This window comes from Solanum stenotomum, chromosome 5, assembly GCF_019186545.1.
Source record: "Solanum stenotomum isolate F172 chromosome 5, ASM1918654v1, whole genome shotgun sequence".
Classification (NCBI taxonomy): Eukaryota; Viridiplantae; Streptophyta; class Magnoliopsida; order Solanales; family Solanaceae; genus Solanum; species Solanum stenotomum.
The window spans coordinates 47,429,821-47,449,417 of NC_064286.1; the positions used below are offsets into that span (position 1 = coordinate 47,429,821).

The window sequence follows — 19,597 nt, forward strand, 5'->3', positions numbered from 1 at the left end:
AGGAGGGGGTACATTGAGAATGTGTTTATGTTGATTAGTGTAACTGTTAGCTTAGTCAGTTAGTTGTAGTTGTTAGCTCTATAAGTAATTATTTTGTTAGAAGCCAACTATACCCAAATGTCATAGTGATATAATACACGTGTGCAAATACGTTTTCCTTTGAGAGGTTTTATTCAACAAAGTAGTTTGCTTTCCTTCTTCTTCTCTTTACACTGACTTCTCCCTCTCGTTATGACTTTGATGTCTATCTTATATAAAGTGCAAACAAATGTTGGAATGTGAAATATGATATGTGTAGCCTACAATTATAAATAATTATTACCTTAATGTTAATATGCACTGAATCTGACATTATGACAATTTGATCTCGATACAAAAATATCAAAAATTACATTATGTATTCTATGTGCATATTTGGAAGAAACTAACTGTTTATTATGAATTCATAATTGATAATGGCTCAACTTGGAAAATATACACAAATAACGTATTGGGATAGCAGACGTTAGATTAATTTAACAACTAAGAGTTAATGTCACCATGAAAAAATGTGGGGCAACGGATGGGGTTGCTCCTCTCTAAACTAGAGGTTTTGGGGTTGAACTCTGGGTATGAAAAATTCTTGGTAGGAAATACTTCCCCAATAGGGCCCTGCACGGCTCCAATCTGAATTAGTCGGGCTCTAATGCAGATATTGAACACCAAATGAGAAACCGAAAATAAAAAAAGAACTTTATTGAATGTGAAAAATTTGAAGAGAAAATGATGTGCTCAATTTTGTCCGATATATTAATGTATATACATTATTTTTTTTAAAAATGTTAAATGATTTATTTTAAACTAAAGGCTAATACTCCAACTTTGAAGTTAAGAGCTTCCCCCTATTAGCATCGTATAGTATAGCACATTACGAAGATGGTAAATGTTCACCCATGGTTTAGAAAAGATGGTTCATGCCCTTGAAAGGAGATGCCTTAAATAGGAATGTCTTAACTACCAATAATGGTTTTATATGGCGCAAACTCAGATGGTGCGCAGGCTCCTATCAATGTTTTGATGGTAAAAATAAAAAAATGCTATAAAAAGTCAATTAAATAATACCATATATGACTCAATCTTGTAATTTTTTAAAAAAAATCGCATCTGATACACCTACTAAAGAACTAAAGCCCTACATATCATTTAATTATTATTTTAAAAAAAATTTCCTTACAAATGTTTCTTGCAATGCTTTTGCAGATTCTCTGAAACGGCATATCTTACTGCTATAAATCAATTGGATATTCGTGGAACAATAGGCACAAAAATGTTGCCACCAAAGACAGAATATGCTGCTTATTTGGCGTTCAAGTTTGTAAATGGGTGCGACAATAACCTTCCATCTACTAAATCAATTATTAGGTTTGTTTATTATGAGATTGAAATTGATGTTGAAAATCAGGCCAACACTGAGCACCTTCCAAGATTGCAAGAAAGTGGGGGTATCCCAAAAATGAGAGGAGATGGATGTATGGAAGTAAAATTGGGATATTTTGATAGCAAGAAAGACACTGACGGTCCTATTGAAGCAAGATTGTTTGAGAAGATTCACTTTTACAAAATTGGACTCATTGTTGAAGGAGTTGAGTTTCGTCCAAAATGAGAAGTGGATATGGGAATTTAAGTTTTATATGTTTTGAACAGGAAATCTTTGAATTCTTATTTTGATTACTATTTCAATGTTTGCAATTTACTACAGACAATTCATATACATTGCATACCCTTTAAGGCTTTAGTATTACTTAATAATTTGGACGTCCTCTTTCTACCGGAAGGTTATCTTCTGGCTAAATTTGTGGCCTATATTTTGGATTTAACTTTTAGACGGTATAACAAAGTAAAGTGAAATTCCTTCTTCCGATATTTATGATGTTGAATTTTCTTCTCTATTTAATATCTCTGTTAGTTTATGTGCTTCTAGTTTTATATTTGAAGAGAGCTTTGATGAAAGGAGAAACATTTTTTTGGATTTCAACTGATGGATCAGTTTCAACTATGTCGTCAAAGGAAGAAAATATGGTGTTATCATTTGGATGTTGTTTTTCCCAAAGATTTCTATTCTTTGGGATAATTCATCATATTGATCTTCATCTTCTTTAGGTGCTAAAGCTAATAAGGCATGACAATACTGTAAGTCAATATTTTTAATAAGTTTTTGTGGAATATTCAGAGAAATGATAATCCTGCAAAGTAAAAATAAATTTGACTAACAAGTCATTGTGGTAATTTCTCAAGTACCAAGACCAATTACAGAGGACGCTTAGCTGATTCCAACTAATATTCCTGCAGCCTTCAGGTCTGTATGAGCCCATCCACGCACCTGTTCCTTCTAACATCTTGTCCCCCTTTGTCTCTTTGTCCACGTCATAAGCGTCCGAACCCTCCTTAGTGTGTAGCATTTTTTTTTTGCTTTCCCTTTATCGAGAATGCCTTCTCAGGTAACCAACTTTCCTACCTCTCTTTGCTATTTCCCTCAAGTGCCACATGTATTCAATCAATTTTCACCCTGTACAAAAGTAGGAAAACTAATGGAATGAGATGATCAATTACTTGGAAGAAATTAAATTATACCCCATCTCTCCGATGCTTCTCAAACTTTGTCCACAATCTCTTTATGCTTGATTGGATCTATCACTGGAAAAATGAACTGCTTACAGATTCCTCTATTTTAGTTGGTTGAATGAATATTCGTGGCACTTCGGTGTTTCCAGCATCAACAATTCCTTTTGATACTAGCCTTAGTATCATCAAAGGATTTTAGCTTGTTCGTTATATAAAATGAGACTTTTTGTCATTACATAACAAAAGATTTAACAACAAAAAACAACAAAACTTCAGTTGTCTTTAAAAACAAACATTGTGTTCTCATTATAATTTATGTTAGTTCATTAAGATTAGATCTTGTAACGCGACGATGCAGAAGTTCCATCTAGAACTTTTTTTATGGAAGTACTCATGATAGTCTTTAACTGCAGTTGCACGATATTTTGGAGGGTTATCTTCTGACAACAATTCAGAAATCGGTCCATAAAGTTTGGAAATTGATTATGTGCCAAAGAAGCATGGAACTGATACTCTTAGTCCAACTTTATTTGCCAATATTCTGTGCTCAACACTTATATACTTGTCATTTGATATGAGGTGAAAAAAAGCAACCAAAATAAGCAAATGGTATATTCACTCTAATCTATGGTACATGGATTAGAAAAGAAAAATACTTGTCTGCAGAAGATCTTCAATGTTGACCATAAAAGCACCACACATATGAGGAACATCAAACCATTCCCATTGATTCTGGTGAAGCACTTGGAGTCCTCCGATGTGATCTTGTAGAAGCACTGTGAGAAAATCATTGTCAGAATGTTTGTTGGTGCCTATGGTGAGTTCTGGCCGAGGGCATGCTGGGTAGTAAAGGGCCAAAACACCAAGCCCCTCCGGCAATCCATATTTTTGAGATGACAACGATCAAGACAGAGACCTTCAGACAATAATCCAAGGAAGGAATAGCCCAATTCCATCATCTGCTTAGAGTATACTCAATTTTTAATATTTCCCTGCAATAATTTTGTAAAATTAATGAAACACCACATAATACATATTCAATTATTGGTTGGCTTTCTAATTCATATTAAGAACATATACCTACATTGTCTTGGAAATTCTTTTGGATTGGGAGGATTAGGAGCCATTTTAATTAAAATGCAATCTCTCCAATTTGCAGCTAGAACAGAAGGGCTATACAAATCAAAATTGCTAGCATGAACCACCGTTTTTGTGATATCTCGAGTGTAATACTGTTTCTTAATCTCGAAACTTTCAACTTATGGATTAGTATAATTCCAAATGGGAAGCAGGGGATAATATAAATACTTATTACTATTTATGCACAACAGTATAGTTAATATAAATTCCTAATGTCCACAATAAAAAAGAGGTTACAAACAAGGAGATCTTCATGATAAGTTTCAACCCCACCTATATCCCAAAAATAGAAGGCTTATTGATGGTAGACAAGCAGAAAAAAGCAAAAACTTTCGTCACTATATTTAATTGTGTTGAGCATATAATTACGCGTAGGAATAATATCCACGACAAAAAAATTCATCACTATAGTTAATTGTGTTGAGAACAAGGGAGTAACAAGGCACCAAGTTCTTTTAGCATTGAAAGTATAATACTTGAGCTGAGCAATAAAGTATCATTATCACGAGAATTTTAACATTTTGTTATCTGGAAAGACTTACTATATACTTAAAATAAAAATAACCTTCTTTTATTTTGCACACCTTAAATTTTATACTACTCTCACTTCCTATTTTTCCTCACGGACTATTTTCTTACACTATATATGTGGATTACTGATGAGGCAAATATGTATCAAATTTCGCTGCTCATACTCTGTCATATATATATAATATACCCGGTGACATAGCACACTCTCACGTTAAAATGAGTAATTATCTTTTATTCTGTTTATTGCATTTTCAAAAATTAGTATTTAACTTCTTCCAATATTTTTGCATCTCTTAAATTGAACATTTAGATTTAGTTAAACCATTTGGTATGAAGCAAAATGTTTCCATGGAAAATATTTTCCTAGAAACTATGTTTTAGGAAAATAAGTTGGTTTCTCACTTATTTTCTCATGTTTGGTTGGTGAGTGAAAAATATTTTCTAATATTTGGTTAGTGAATGAAAAGTATTTTTTGGGAAATATTTTTCCATTTTGGCTAGGCTTTCGGAGCAGAACCCGACCCTACACCTGACCCGACCCCCGACTCCTAGTCCAAGACTCGACTTCTAAATGGGGACTGACTCTTGACCTGAGATCCGACTTTCAAATAGGAAAACGACCCCGACCCTAACGACCAATCTAAGATCTAATCCAACTACTGAATCAGGACCCGACTTTTGAACCAAGACCCGACGCCAACACCTGATCTAAGATTCAACGCCAACACCCTAACCTGAGACCTGACATCTGAACTACGATCTGAATTTCAGATAAGGACCCAACCCCTACACTCGATGCATGATCTGACTTCTCAATTAGGATCTGACACCCCGACAACCGATTCAGGACCCGGCCCTAAAACCTGATCCAAAACCCAGTTTCTGAACTACTATCCGACCTCGATATCCAACCTCGACAATTGATTCGGAGCCTAAACTCATCACGTGATCTGGTATATGACCTCAACAGTTGACCCGAAACCCAACGCTGACACTCGACTCAGATCACCACCCCGACACCCAACCTAAAATTCGACCTCGAATGCTTACCAATAAGGTCCCTCAAAACTAGACTCATATGGATGGGCTCTCCCCTGCAACAGTGAATAAAAAAGAACTTTAAGACAAACAACATTATCCAGTGAGAAAAAAAATCAATAGACAGATGCAGATTTATGTGATATACCAACGTGGCCTCCCGACAATGTCACTATATCTTTATCAGAGAATCCTATGTTGTAAAAGAAGTCCCTAAAGGGCATTAGTGAACAAATTAGTAAGTGATATGAAACATCCAAAGAATATGTTTCAAATTCAGAACACTAATTAAGTTTTAAAGCACTCTCGGAAATTACTCCAAGGTATCTAGCAGCCGAATTAGCAATATTTATAATTTTAACTATAGGATATCACCAAGTTCAGTTCAATGTCATTGTTCATAACATGTAAGATCTCCAACAAAGTTGAATATATATTACTTGCCTTTACAAAATTTTCTTCCATAATAATGAACAATATGTTTACAGACAACACGGTAAGTGCATATTAGCAATAAAATCATCTACAAAATAATTGAAATCCGACTTCCACATAGAAGAAAAACCAAGTAAGAATTCTTATACTTAAGTTGTTCAGACACAACATTGTGCAAGAACATTGATGAGGATAATTGAAGCAAACTTCATAGACGAAACTCTAGTTGACCTGCTGATCTCTTGCGAACTTGTTCTTTAGAGCGAGATCCTTTCAAAACTTTTGCATATTTCGCCAACTCAGCTTTATGAACATTTTCTTGGTCATGGTTATTTCCTTTTTCTTGAGGTCATTCAGCGAGACGTTTTGACATATAATCTAATGAGCCCACATCACTATATCTCCTTGTACGTGTCGGGTAGTTTCTTCTTTCTCCTTTATTATTGGTTGTAGAGCCTAGATCAAATGAATGGAAATCTATAAATTGTCTGGAGATGGTGTTCTTGATCTACTCTGGGGCCTAATAACTCCAGTATCTACGACAGACATATCTGAATAGTACCCAGAAGAATAATAAGAGCATCTTGTTGCATTCTTTTCAGTGTTGTGAACCATTTCTGAATGATTATGATGATGGTCCTTTCCCCGTATTAGTCTCATAAGCTTAAGAAAGATTTTGCTTTTGTTTGAAGTGTCAGTCTTATGGGCAGAAGAATTAGAAATAGAAGTACCATCAAACTCACCTGAATTCATAAGATGTAGTTCTTGGGAGGATAACTGGTTAGAATCAAGCTCCAAAACATAGATTCCCCTGTCCCCTTGGTCTTCTTTAGCTGCATATTCAACAACTAGTTGCTTGGCTTTCTTACTAGATTCAGGGTTTAACATTTTACTGAGATCCCTTGCAGTTGTTTCACCTAGGGCAGACTGATAGTTCCTCAGCTCATACCGCAAGCAAGCATTTATCCATTTAAGATAGGCTACTTCGTCAACATCACTGCAACGACCTTCTTGAATGTGATCAACTTCTTTTACTAATTCTTCATTTTGCTTTCTCAACTGTATGCTTTCTTCTTTTAGTGCTTCTGCCTGTGTCAGAACAAAGGTCAACAAAAACACATGAAATAAACAATGTTGATGAATAAAAGACTTACTAATACATTATCTTCCAGAGGACACATGGCAAAGAGTTGAAAATATTCCGCATAGGTCCCAAAGATGAAGTCCGCATAGGTAAGGTACACAGGAAATCATTTCCTAAAAATGCTACCCGGAGGGCAACTGAAAAGCTCTTTGCCTTTTCCTATGCGGACATCATCTTTGCGACCTATGCGGAATATCTTTAGCTCTTTGCCATTTCTTCTCTGGAAGATAGTGTATTAGTAAGTCTTTTATTGATCAACATTTTTTATGTCATGTGTTTTTGTTGACCTTTGTTCTGACACAGGTAAAAGCACTGAAACAAGAAAGTCTGCAACTGAGAAAGCAAAATCAAGAATTAGTAAAAGAAGTTGATCACATTCAAGAAGGTCGTTGCAGCGATGTTGATGAAGTAGCCTATCTTAAATGGATAAATGCTTGCTTGCGGTATGAGCTGAGGAACTATCAGTCTGCCCTAGGTGAAACAACTGCAAGGGATCTCAGTAAATCGTTAAGCCCCGAATCTAGTAAGAAAGCCAAGCAACTAGTTGTTGAATATGCAGCTAAAAAAGACCAAGGGGACAAGGGAATCCATGTTTTGGAGCTTGATTCTAACCAGTTATCCTCCCAAGAACCACATCTTATGAATTCAGGTGAGTTTGATGGTACTTCTATTTCTAATTCTTCAGCCCATAAGTCTGACACTTCAAACAAAAGCAAAATCTTTCATAAACTTATGAGACTAATATGGGGAAAGGACCATCATCATAATCATTCATAAATGGCTCACAACACTAAAGAGAATCCAGCAAGATGCTCTTATTATTCTTAGTATGTCTATCGTAGATACTAGAGCTATTAAACCCCAGAGCAGATCAAGAATACCATCTCCAGGTTCATCCAAACAATCTATAGATTTCCATTCATTTGATCAAGGCTCTACAGCTAATAAAGGAGAAAGCAAAAACTACCCGACACGTACAAAGAGATATAGTGATGCGGGCTCATTAGATTATATGTCAAAACGTCTTGCTGAATCACCTCAAGAAAAAGGAAATAACCATGACCAAGAAGATGTTCATAAAGCTGAGTTGGCGAAATATGCAGAAGTTTTGAAAGGATCTCTCTAATGAACTAGTTCGCAAGAGATCAACATCAGTTAGTTTTTATCCCGTATCTCATGGATTCTTTCCCTACAAGAGACTTAATAATTAGGTTATTTAAACAATACCTTGATAGGTTTGTGATCTTATTTATTGATGACATTTTGATTTACTCAAGGAGTGCGGATGAGCAGGCCGATCATTTGAGGATTGTGTTGAAAGTCCTCAAGGAACAACAACTCTTTGCAAAGATTAGTAAATGCAAGTTTGGTTAAGTTCTATGGCTTTTCTTTGTCACATTGTCTCCAGCAAGGATATTGAGGTAGATCCTAAGAAAACGAATGTGGTTAAGAGTTAGCCTAGACTTCTTCCCCTTTGGATATTCAAAGTTTCTTGGATTTGGTGAGTTACTTTAGAAGGTTTGTGGAAGGGTTTTCTTTGATTGCCTCTCCATTGATGGTATTAACCCAAAAGAAAGTAAAGTTCTTGTTGCCGGAAGTTTGTGAGAAGAGTTGCTTCAAGAATTAGGTTAGGATGTGTTCTTATGCAAATGAGAAATTCATTTCTTATGCTTCAAGGCAACTAGAGATTCATGAAAAGAACTACCCTACCAATGATTTGGAGCTAGTGGCGATTGTTTTTGCCTTAAAGATTTGGAGGCATTTTTGTATGGTGTTCATGCTGATGTCTTTACCAACCACAAGAGTTTGCAATATGTGTTCAAGCAAAATGATCTAATTTTTTTGCCAACGTAGATGACTAGAACTCTTGAAGGATTACGACATGAGTGTTTTCTATCACCCTGGTAAGGCCATGTGGTGGCGGATGCTCTTAGTCACTTACAATGGGTAGTGTTGCTCATGTTGAGAAAGATAAGATAGATTTGGTGTGTGATGTTCATAGATTACAGATTGGGTATTCGGTTGGTTGATTCTAATTAGGGCCGTGTTATTGTCCATAATGGTTCACAATAGTCATTTGTGTCGGATGTGAAAACTAAGAAAGGTCTTGATCCAATTTTGATTGAAAAGAGGAAGGGCTACTTAAAAAAACCGTTGAGGCTTTCTCCCAAGGGGGAGAAGGTAACTTGCATATCAAGGTTGTTTGTGTGTTTCCAATGTTGATGACTTAAGGGAGCAAATTTTATCGAAATTACATAGTTCTTGATATTGCACTTACCAAGGAGCCACCAAGATGTACCATGACTTGCGGGAGGTTTATTGGTGGAATGGGATGAAGAAGGATTTGCGGAATTTGTGGCTAAGTCTCCTAATTGTCAACAAGTGAAGGTTGAGAATCAAAAGCCAAGAGGTTTGTCCTAAGATATTAGTATTCCTACTTTGAAGTGGGAGGATTTGAATATTGATTTTATTGTTGGTTTACACCCGCGATAACATGACTCGATTTGGGTAAATGTAGACCGAATGACAAAGTTAGCTCATTTCATTCCCGTCAAATTTTCTTATTTGGAAGAAGACTATGCTAAGTTGTATCTAAGGAAGATTGTTAGGTTTCATGGAGTGCCCCTACCCATTATCTCTAATTGCGGTACCCAATTCACTACCCTACTTTAGAAGTCTTTCCAAAAGGGCCTCGCTACTCGTACTAAGCTTAGTATGTCCTTTCATCCTCAAACCAATGGGCAAGCAGAGCGAACTATCCAAATTTTGGAAGATATGTTGAGAGCTTGTGTGGTTGACTTTAAGGGTGATTGGCATGATCATTTTCCTTTGATCGATTTTTTGTATAATAATAGCTATAACTCAAGCATTGGTATGACTCCATTTGAGTGTCTTTATGGTAGTAAGTGTAGATCTCCTAAGGTTGGTTTGAAGTTTGTGAGGTTGCTTTGATAGGTACTAAATTGGTACATGAGGCTATGGACAAAGTTCATCTTATTGGAGAAAGGTTCAAAATGACTCAAAGCCGACAAAGGTCCTATGCCGATGTTAGAAGAAGAGATCTCGAATTTGATGTAGATGGTTGGTATATCTGAAAATTTCACCCATTAAGGTGTAATGAGATTTGGGAAGAAAGGGAAGCTTAGTCCCTGTTATGTGGGCCCATATCAAATTATGAGGCGTATTGGTAAAGCTGCTTACGAACTTGATTTTCCTAACGACTTAGCATCAGTCCATCTAATTTTCCATGTCTCCTTATTGAAGAAGTGTGTTCGTGATCTGACAACCATTGTACCATTGGGGAGACATGGTATAAAAAGGAAAGTCTTTCTTATGAAGAGATTCCGGTTGAAATTTTAAACCGAAAAGTCAAGAAGTTGAGAAATAAGGAAGTCGCATCCGTGAAAGTGTTGTGGAGGAATCAAAGGATTGAGGGTGCTACTTGGGAGGCCGAGGCTGACATGATGTCCCATTATTCCTATCTCCTTCCCTTCGATCCTACTCTACCTAAAGGAATTTAGTTCCGCATGGTTCATCCTTCTTTGTCTCATATGTCTTAATTGTTCTCATGTTTCTTCATGCGTGTATACTCATAAAAACGTAATTATCTTTTTGAGAAAGTGAATTAACTTGACTGATTTCTCCATGATTATCTGCATTTGAGTATGATTTACATGTTTGCCTTATGTAATAATGTTTTGATTATGTTTGATCTTGGAGTTGATGTTCCTCCTTGATATTCTGTGTTTTGAATTAGTTGTATTAATGTTAGGCTGTTAAATCTTTACCCCCACCCTCCTTATGATTTCTTGAGTTCCATTCTAGGACGAATGCTCTCGAGGGGAGTTATCGTAACACCTCAGATTTAGAAAATAAGGATAATAATTTTTTGGGTTGCAAGATGTGTCTATGGTTCCCATCTATGGATCGTAGAAGCTTCTACAGGCGGTAAATGGAAACCATAGGAATGGGGAATAAATTTTTGAAACTAAGTCTCAGTACCCTTTTCACGGTTCACCAGGACGGTCCATTATTCCTTGTACAAGTTGTAGGTAGGCCTCGTAGGTGAGTCACAGACTTGGTGAAATTTTAAGGGTCAAAGTAGGGTACTATTGGTTTTTACAAACCGTAGGAAGAGCTACGGCAAACATTTCGTTAAAAAAATGGTGAAATTTTGGTCCAGTATTTGGTCTACGGTTGACCAATATGGACAGTAGAAAGTCCTACAGTCCGTAGGTCCGAACCATACGTTAAAGTCCAATATTTATTTAAAGGGGCTTTTGGGCCTTCTCCCTAATTTTTTCAAATCAAAACTACGTGGTTTGCCTTTTACCCTATGCCCTATATAAAGGTCTTAAGCCCCAAATTATCCACTTTCCAATCATCTCCTAAATTCCCTAAAACTCACCAAAATCTTCCTCTCAAATTCTCTCAAGGCTAAGGAAGAAGAAGAAGATCTAGGGTTCCATCCAAGTTTTAAATCCTCCATTCTTCTTAAGCAACCTCTAGTCCCAAACTGTGTGCCCCGTAGGATTATCCTAAATTACTTAGCTAGTGGATACAATTTAGCAAATCATGATATGTACATATTCTACCTTGGCAAGTGGTTTCCCCTTCTTTCAGTATGAGAGATATATTGGATTCCATGATATAGCTCTCACGGTCTTATTGTAGGTTAGAGCTAAAAATCCCACGAAAATGACTATGTTTTCTTCAAAGCTTCTCTTATGTCCTTTACTCCAAATGCATTGACTATATCCTTTAATTTCCATGTTTTATTTCCTTATGTTAAAATGTCAAATTATTGATCATATCTACATGTTTTAAATCATTTATACTATCACGTTCACGTTTATTCATATTACCCCACACTTAGTACATTCCATGTATTAATGCATACTTGTGCCTATAGTATCTGATGAATGTAGTGTTCAACGTTCTTACTTCATACACTCATGGCTAGATATCACCTGGATTGTTCAGTTGATTGATGAGTCCTCATTATTCAAGGACCGAGACACCATTTAGCTTTGTCTTTTCATTTCAAACTCTATAAGTGATCTATGGGTTAGTCTGAATCTCTTTCCTTATGATGTGTTCGATGGTTTTAAGATTTATGTTAGACTTATGCTTTGTTAGACTTTTGATAGATTAAATGCTTTCTTTCAAGTCTTTACTTTTATTATCTTGTATGATGTATTGTAGGTGGATTTTTTAGGGCCTCTTGGGATCTTAAATGTCATGTTACACCTATGGTGTACCCTAGGGTCGTGACAAATTACTTCTTGTAATGACAATGTCATCAAAATATACAACAAGACGGATATTAGCAATTGCTGATAGAAAATTGAGTGATCACATTTGCTCATTTTAAACCTAAATTCACTACCTCACTGAACTTGCCAAACCAAGCCCGAGGACTCTACTTCAAGCAATACACGGACTTCTTCAAATGACGGACTTTCCCATACTCCCTTTGGTAAAGAAAACTAGGTTGTTGCTCCATTTATAGTTCCTTTCGAAGATCAACATGAAGAAAAGTATTCTTGACATCCAATTGATGTAAAGGCCAACTCTTTGAACAAGCTAGAGAAATGAATAAGCGAATTGGAAAGAGTATAACAACATGAGAAAGGGTCTCTTAATAATCCACTCCATATGTTTGATCATACCCTTTAGCCACAAGTCTGGCCTTAAGAATACTTTACTACATGGTGATCTTCAAGAGGAAGTATATATGGAGCACCTACCTGGTTTTCTTTCTCAAGGGGGGTATGGGAAAGTCTGTCATTTAAAGAAGTTTTTGTATCGCTTGAAACAGAGTCCTTGGGCTTGGTTTTGCAAGTACAGTGAGGTATTTTAAGAGTTTGGGTTGAAAATTAGAAAATGTGATCACTTAGTTGGCAATCAACAACTGGCCCTATCCTTGTTGTTGTATATGTAGATGATATTGTCATCACATGAAGTGATTATACGGGGATTTCTTCCCTGAAGTCTTTTTAGCATGCTAGGTTTTATAAGAAATACTTAGGTTAGTTAAAATACATTTTGGGAGTAGAAGTAAGTAATAGCAAGAAGGGATTTTTTCTATCTTATAGAAAGTATATTCTTGACCTACTTGCAGACACCGGAAAGTTGGCAGCCAAATCGTGCAATACTCTAATGATTCCCAACGTGCATCTTACAAAAGATTATGGTGTTCCTTTTGATGATCCTGAGTAATGCATATCTAATTGGGAAATTAAATTATTGTGACTCGTCTTGATATTACTTTTGTGGTAAGTGTTGTTAGCCAATTCTCGTATGTGCTTACGATCAAGCATTTGGAAGCCTTGACACAAATTCTATGTTACTTGCAAGGTGCCCTTGGACTTGGCATATCGTATAGCAATCACAATCATACCTGTATTACGTGTTCTACAGATGCGGAGTATGTTGGATCCAAAATTGACAGGAGATTGACTATAGGCTATTTCATCTTTGTTTGAGTTGATCATCTTTGTAACAATAGTTGGGTCATGATCAATATATATGCTCTAACTTTAGGGGGAATATTATAGAATATGTGTATAGACTTCATTCCTAGTAAAGCACATAGCCTTATTTATATAGCAGATTTATAGGAATTTGCAGATTTGTTGGAATTATCTTTTAATTCTTTCCTAAGATACCACACAATCTATTGTATTTATACATTGCTTACCTATTGGAATGAATAATCTTCTTCCATATGATTACAATATTTAATTGTTTCGGACCTAAATATAAGCTAAGAGATGAACTACAATAAACAAAGACAGTCATAATGCAATAACATGAAAGACATCACGGTATTCCATAGAGTTCCAAGAAGCCACGCATGCATACAGAGGGAATTTTAAAATGTGAAGTGACATCTATGAAGTTTCCATTAACATTAAACACAAAGAGGGTAAGAATAAAATTGTTACCATACTTTAATATTTATTTTTCCAGTTAAGAGCTCTGTGGTTATGCTAGTCTTGCAAAGTATTAAGTATTAAGTATCATATTTGGATGGTGCGCAGGGATTTGGGGAGGCATTGTGCACAACTTCTAAGGTGGAAAATTGCAACAGTTGGTGTGTTTTTAAAATCCTCAGAACAAAAATATATTGTATGGGAAAGAACTTAACATTTCAATAAAAGGAAAAGAATGCCATATCAAAGTAGTGGGGCACTATTCTTTTGTAAAGCACAAACAAGGTGATTCAATAGGAAGATGGTAGAATTTGGGGTAAAGCGTAATGAGAAACTTTCATGGGACAGTAATAAAGCGAAGTTTGTGCAAGCAGGAATACAGGTTACCCGGATGAGCCTTAGCGGTTGTGGCTGGTGCATAGGAAGAAGTAGAAGCCTACGTTGGTAATCTGAGAATTTGTTTGATTGTAACGCCTGCTGATTTAATGATGATTTGATGAAAAGAACTAAGATGAGAATTAGGGTTCTAGAATTCGTTCCATCAAAGGCTTTCAGATTTAATTCACTATTTAATTTAGGTTGTTCTTTTAGATAGATGGAAAAGATGGCAACATCAGTTGAAGGAGTTTGCGATGAAGGAAGTGATGTGAAATCCACAGGATCAGAGGTCAGGAAAATTGGATCTATATGAATTGATCTTACTCATCCATTGCCATCGATAGAGAATCGGGACTGCCAACATTTTAAGATCTCCTTTCCTTTGAGTTTCTACCTTTCCTTATCCACTAGACTCTCTGGTACCACTTGTTGTATATTTTTTATTTAAGGACACAATCAATTGCTCACAACTTATATTTTATTATTGTAAAGTAAGGATTCACTTAGGTCCTACAATTGTTACACACAATATTTCTTGCAATCACACTCTATGAACTCTCTCCTATTTCTCACTCACTTGTTGTTTGCTATCTTTCTTACATGTTTTGAGAACTTACTTTCTTACCAATAAATATGGACCACCTCTATTTATAGGAGGTGATGGAAGAATCTAAAGAGAGATACATACTACTCTCTTCTAGAATATTCATAGCTAGCTTTTTCTAGAACTACTTTTCTAGAATATTTCTAGACTTCTCTCTCTAGAATACTCATTCTAGAGATCTTCCTTCAATTCTCTACAACTCTAAAATATTCTACATTTTTTTGGACTCGTCTTAAATAAATAATTAAGTTGGTGATGAATGATAAAATAATAACTATTAGTGTAGTTGAGTTATCGACTGAGAAATCAACTCACTGGTAGAACATCAGAAACCAGGAGGTTTGACTCAAGAGATTGACATTCCTACATGGAAATGGGAAGTGATCAACATGGACTTTATCACAGGTTTACCTCATACTCGCAGAAAACATGACTCCATTTGGGTGATTTTTGATAGGGTTACTAAGTTTTCTCACTTTTTGGCGGTCAAGACTACAGATTCAACGGAGGATTACGCAAATCTTTACATTAATGAGATTGTAAGGTTACACGGGGTTCCTTTGTCTATCATCTCTAACAGAGGTCCTCTGTTTACCTCTCATTTTTGGAAGTCATTTCAGAAAGGTCTTGGTACTCAAGTTAATCTTAGCACAACATTTCATCCGCATACGGATAATCAGGAACAGCGTACCATTCATACCTTAGAGGAAATGTTGTGACCTTGTGTGATTGACTTCAAGGGTAGTTGGGATGATTACCTTTCTCTTGTTGAGTTTGCCTACAACAATAGTTACCATTCCAGCCTTCAGATGGCCCCTCATAAGGCACTGTATGGGCGTAGATGTAGATCTCTAGTTGGTTGGTTTGAAGTAGGTGAATCTTCCTTGATAGGACCAAATTCAGTCCTTGATGCAATGGAAAAGGTGCAACTCATTAGAGATAGACTTAAGACTGCCCAGAGTCGTGAGAAGTCTTATGCAGAAATGAGAAGAAGGGAACTAGAGTTCTAAGTTGATGATTTGGTTTTCCTGAAAGTGTCTCCTATGAAGGGGGTGATGAGATTTGGCAAGAAAGGAAAGATCAGTCCCAGATATGTAGGCCCTTATCGGATCTCGAAAAGGATTGGTAAAGTGGCTTATGAGTTAAAGTTGCCAACAGATTTAGAAGCAGTGCATTCAGTCTTTCACATTTCACTTTTGAAGAAGTTTGTGGGTGATCCAGCATCTGTAGTGTCATTAGAGACTCTGGCTGTAAAAGATAGCCTTTCTTATGAGGATGTACCCATTGAGATTCTCGATCGTCAGGTTAGAAGGTTGAGTAACAATGAAGTCTCTTCAGTCAAGGTTTTGTGGAGGAGTCAGTCTGTAGAAAGAGCTAATTAGGAAGAAGAAGCAGCCATGAAGTCCATGTATCCTCATCTCTTTTCTTCTGATTCTATTCCAGCTTGAGGTAATAGTTCCTCTCCAGCTTGTACTTGCATTTTCAGCATATTTGCATATTCTTGGAGCTCAATTCAGTCAAAAATTAAGTTCTCAGTGTTTAGTGGTAGGGATTGCATACCTCTCCCTTTATTTCAGCTAATTAAGTCTTCGTTCGAGGACGAATGGTCCCAAGGGGGAGATAATGTAACACCCCATATCTGAAACAGACCAAAAATGCTGATTTTGTGGAGTTGCAGGTACAACCCACAATTGCCAGGCACGGACCGTAGGTCACACCACGGGGTGGTCCATGGTTCACCACTGCAACCCCTACCCAAACCAGCTCCGAAAATTAGCTAAGGTCTGTGTTCGTGGATCAAGACCTCCCTTACCCAGCCTCTTACACAAACTATGGTCGACCAGCACGGACCGTCATTCGATCCACGGTCCATAGGTCTGACCGTAGGTGAGGGTCAGCAGCTAGTTAGATGAAAATTATTAATGGATCAACTTCAAATGGTCATAACTCTTAGCACAAAATGAATTAGGTGTCCCATCTCCTATGATATGATAGATAATTGAATCCTCTTTCCAACGCCACCAAGTTTGCAAAAATCCAACCACTGAGTAAAAAGGTATGCTTGTTTTAAGTGAAGCCCTATCAGGCAGAGTTGATCGACGACCCCAATGGACGGACCGTCGATTGACCTACGGCCCGTAGGTCACTCCGACAGCAAGTAAGTTTGGAGTCTTTTGGTCTTTTCCTATTTCGTTGGACCCCTAAGATACGTCGTTTAGACCTTAAATCATGAAGTTTAGTTAGTTTAGGCCTAGAAACATAACTAGAGCTTACCTTTGTCAAAATCAATAATCAAAACTTAGAAAATTAGAAGCAAGAGAGGAGAAGAAGGTCAAGAACCCTTGTTGAAGAACGCCGCAAAGTTCCATCAGTTCCAGCCCCAAAATCAAAAGATTTCTCCGTGTAATTCGTCAACAGGTATGTGGGATTTGACTAGTGGGTTCCTTTCGCCCATTAGGTCCCTAGAATTCAGTCAGATTCTTGATTCCATGATTATGAACAGACTTAGGGTTTCTAAAATTACAACAGATCATCATGAATTAGTTATTAACATGTTCCAAATAAGATTATCATATTATTACATCGTTTCTCGCATGAATTTCAGAACAGTAGCTATGTATTTCTTTAGTTCTTGAATTACACATGCTAGGTCAGATATCCCAGTTATTAAGTTATATATGCCTCAGTTTATTAATGCATCACTATCAGATTAATTGTTGCATTCTTAGTTTGCATGTTAAGTTTTGCTCTACCTGGTATTTATGGAAATTCAGTCATAACCAGTTAACCACTTAATTCATTGGGAGTTGCATAATACCAAGTTGGACTAATGTTTAGCCCATATAGTCCCAGAACTACGAGCCACGTAGGTGTAAGTCCCCTCTGTGGGCAACATCAGTTTAGTGATCACGCCAGCATGCCTCTATACCTCTGGCAGGGTATATTGGGTCCTCTCGATGGAGCGTATACATCGGACTCCACATTTAGCTCATGTAGTTTTATGTCGGTTAATAGTAGCTTCTACAGTTCAATCAGACTCTATTGCATTGACCATATTTTAGTACAGTCAGTATTCAGTCTCAGCATGTTTTAAATTTGGTCATTGCATTTAGTTACTTCAATATTTCGTTTCTATATCTTGTTCAGATGATATCATTACTTTATTGTTTTGTTGAGTTATATGTTATTTTAGCTTTACTCTGTCCTGCATGCTCAGTTCCTTTCAAGTACTGACGCATACATGCGCTACATCTCCTGATGTAGTCACAAGTACATTACGAGTCTTTGAACTTAATGTATATGCATTGTTAGATCAGGGGCTACTTTGTCTTTTCTAACTCCATACATAGCAGTCCATTTCAGTGTTAACCCAGAAACTCTTTCATAGCTCTTCTGAATCTCTACTCCAGTCGGTGACCCAGTTTTAGCCAGACATGTATACAGAAATTGCCCTATCACAGTGTCTCAGAAAGTCACCTCAGCATATCTTATAGCGTTAGAAATAGTAGATTTTGATATAATTCTACGTATGGATTGGTTTCCGTTCTGTCATGCCTCAGTCGATTGTAGAATTCGGGTTGTTCTATTCCAATTTCAAAAAGAGCCAATCTTAGAATAGAAAGGTAGTAGCTCAGTACCTATATGTCGATTATCTCTTACCTTAAGGCCAGAAAAAGGTGAATCTAGAGGGTGGTGTAGCACATATTGAGGAAAAAGGGAGGGAAGTAGAAAAAGATATTCATTGTCTTGCTCTCTTAAGAGTTAGTCTTACTAACACATCAGATGTTGGTGTGATATTCCAGAATAGATCAGAATCTTCTTTGGTAGTGGAAATTAAGGAAAAGCAAGACATCAATCTGATATTACTTGAACTCAAGGGTGCAGTCCATCAACAGAGAGTTGAGGTTTTCTCCCAAGGGGGAGATGGTGTACTTCGCTACCAGGGTCAATTATGTGTTCCTAATGTGGGCGAGTTGAGACAACATATTCTTCCAGAGGCCCATAACTCTAGATATTTTATCGATCCAGGTGCCACTAAGATTTACCGCGATCTGCAGGAAGCCTATTGGAGGAATGGTATGAAAAGAGATATAGCAGATTTTGTGACGAAGTGCCAAAATTGCCAGCAAGTTAAGGAAGAACATCAGAAACCAGGAGGTATGACTCAAGAGATTGACATTCCTACTTGGAAGTGGGAATTGATCAACATGGACTTCATTACAGGTTTACCTTGTACTCGCAGACAATATGGCTCCATTTGTGTGATTGTTGATAGGGTTACAAAGTTTTCTCAGTTTTCGGCGGTCAAGACTACAGATTCAACGGAGGATTACGCAAAGCTTTACATTAATGAGATTGTGAGGTTGCACGGGGTTCCTTTGTCTATCATCTCTAATAGAGGTCCTCAATATACCTCACATTTCTAGAAGTCATTTCAGAAAGGTTTTGGTACTCCACAACATTTCATCCGCATACGGATGGTTAGGAAGTGCGTACAATTCAGACCTTAGAGGAAATGTTGAGAGCTTGTGTGATTGACTTCAAGGGTAGTTGGGATGATCACCTTCCTCTAGTTGAGTTTGCCTACAACAATAGTTACCATTCCAGCATTCAGATGGCCCCTTATGAGGCATTGTATGGGCGTAGATGTAGATCTCCAGTTGGTTGGTTTGAAGTAGGTGAATGTTCCTTGATAGGACTAGATTCAGTTCTTGATGCTGTGGAGAAGGTGCAACTCATTAGAGATAGACTTAAGACTGCCCAGAGTCGCCAGAAGTCTTATGCAGA

At 36.9% G+C, this 19,597-nt stretch overlaps 2 protein-coding genes across 2 annotated transcripts; both read left to right on the top strand.

The window, feature by feature from the left end:
- The first annotated feature begins 562 nt into the window (after positions 1–562).
- LOC125864070 (putative F-box protein PP2-B2) lies at positions 563–1,642 on the top strand. Its single transcript, XM_049544012.1, has 2 exons — positions 563–609; positions 1,240–1,642. Exons 1-2 carry the CDS (start codon positions 563–565, stop codon positions 1,640–1,642), a joined length of 450 nt encoding a protein of 149 aa, XP_049399969.1.
- A 5,366-nt stretch (positions 1,643–7,008) lies between these two features.
- Positions 7,009–8,015, top strand: LOC125864071 (protein CHUP1, chloroplastic-like). Its single transcript, XM_049544013.1, has 3 exons — positions 7,009–7,119; positions 7,193–7,538; positions 7,732–8,015. Exons 1-3 carry the CDS (start codon positions 7,009–7,011, stop codon positions 8,013–8,015), a joined length of 741 nt encoding a protein of 246 aa, XP_049399970.1.
- Positions 8,016–19,597: the final 11,582 nt, after the last annotated feature.

Coding starts and splice junctions, on each gene's coding strand:
- LOC125864070 (XM_049544012.1), top strand. CDS start 563: ATGGGGTTGCTCCTCTCTAAACTAGAGGTTTTGGGGTTGAACTCTGG. Junction 610..1,239: donor GTTTTGGGGTTGAACTCTGG/GTATGAAAAATT, acceptor ATGCTTTTGCAG/ATTCTCTGAAACGGCATATC.
- LOC125864071 (XM_049544013.1), top strand. CDS start 7,009: ATGCTACCCGGAGGGCAACTGAAAAGCTCTTTGCCTTTTCCTATGCGG. Junction 7,120..7,192: donor CATTTCTTCTCTGGAAGATA/GTGTATTAGTAA, acceptor GTTCTGACACAG/GTAAAAGCACTGAAACAAGA. Junction 7,539..7,731: donor ACCACATCTTATGAATTCAG/GTGAGTTTGATG, acceptor TGTCTATCGTAG/ATACTAGAGCTATTAAACCC.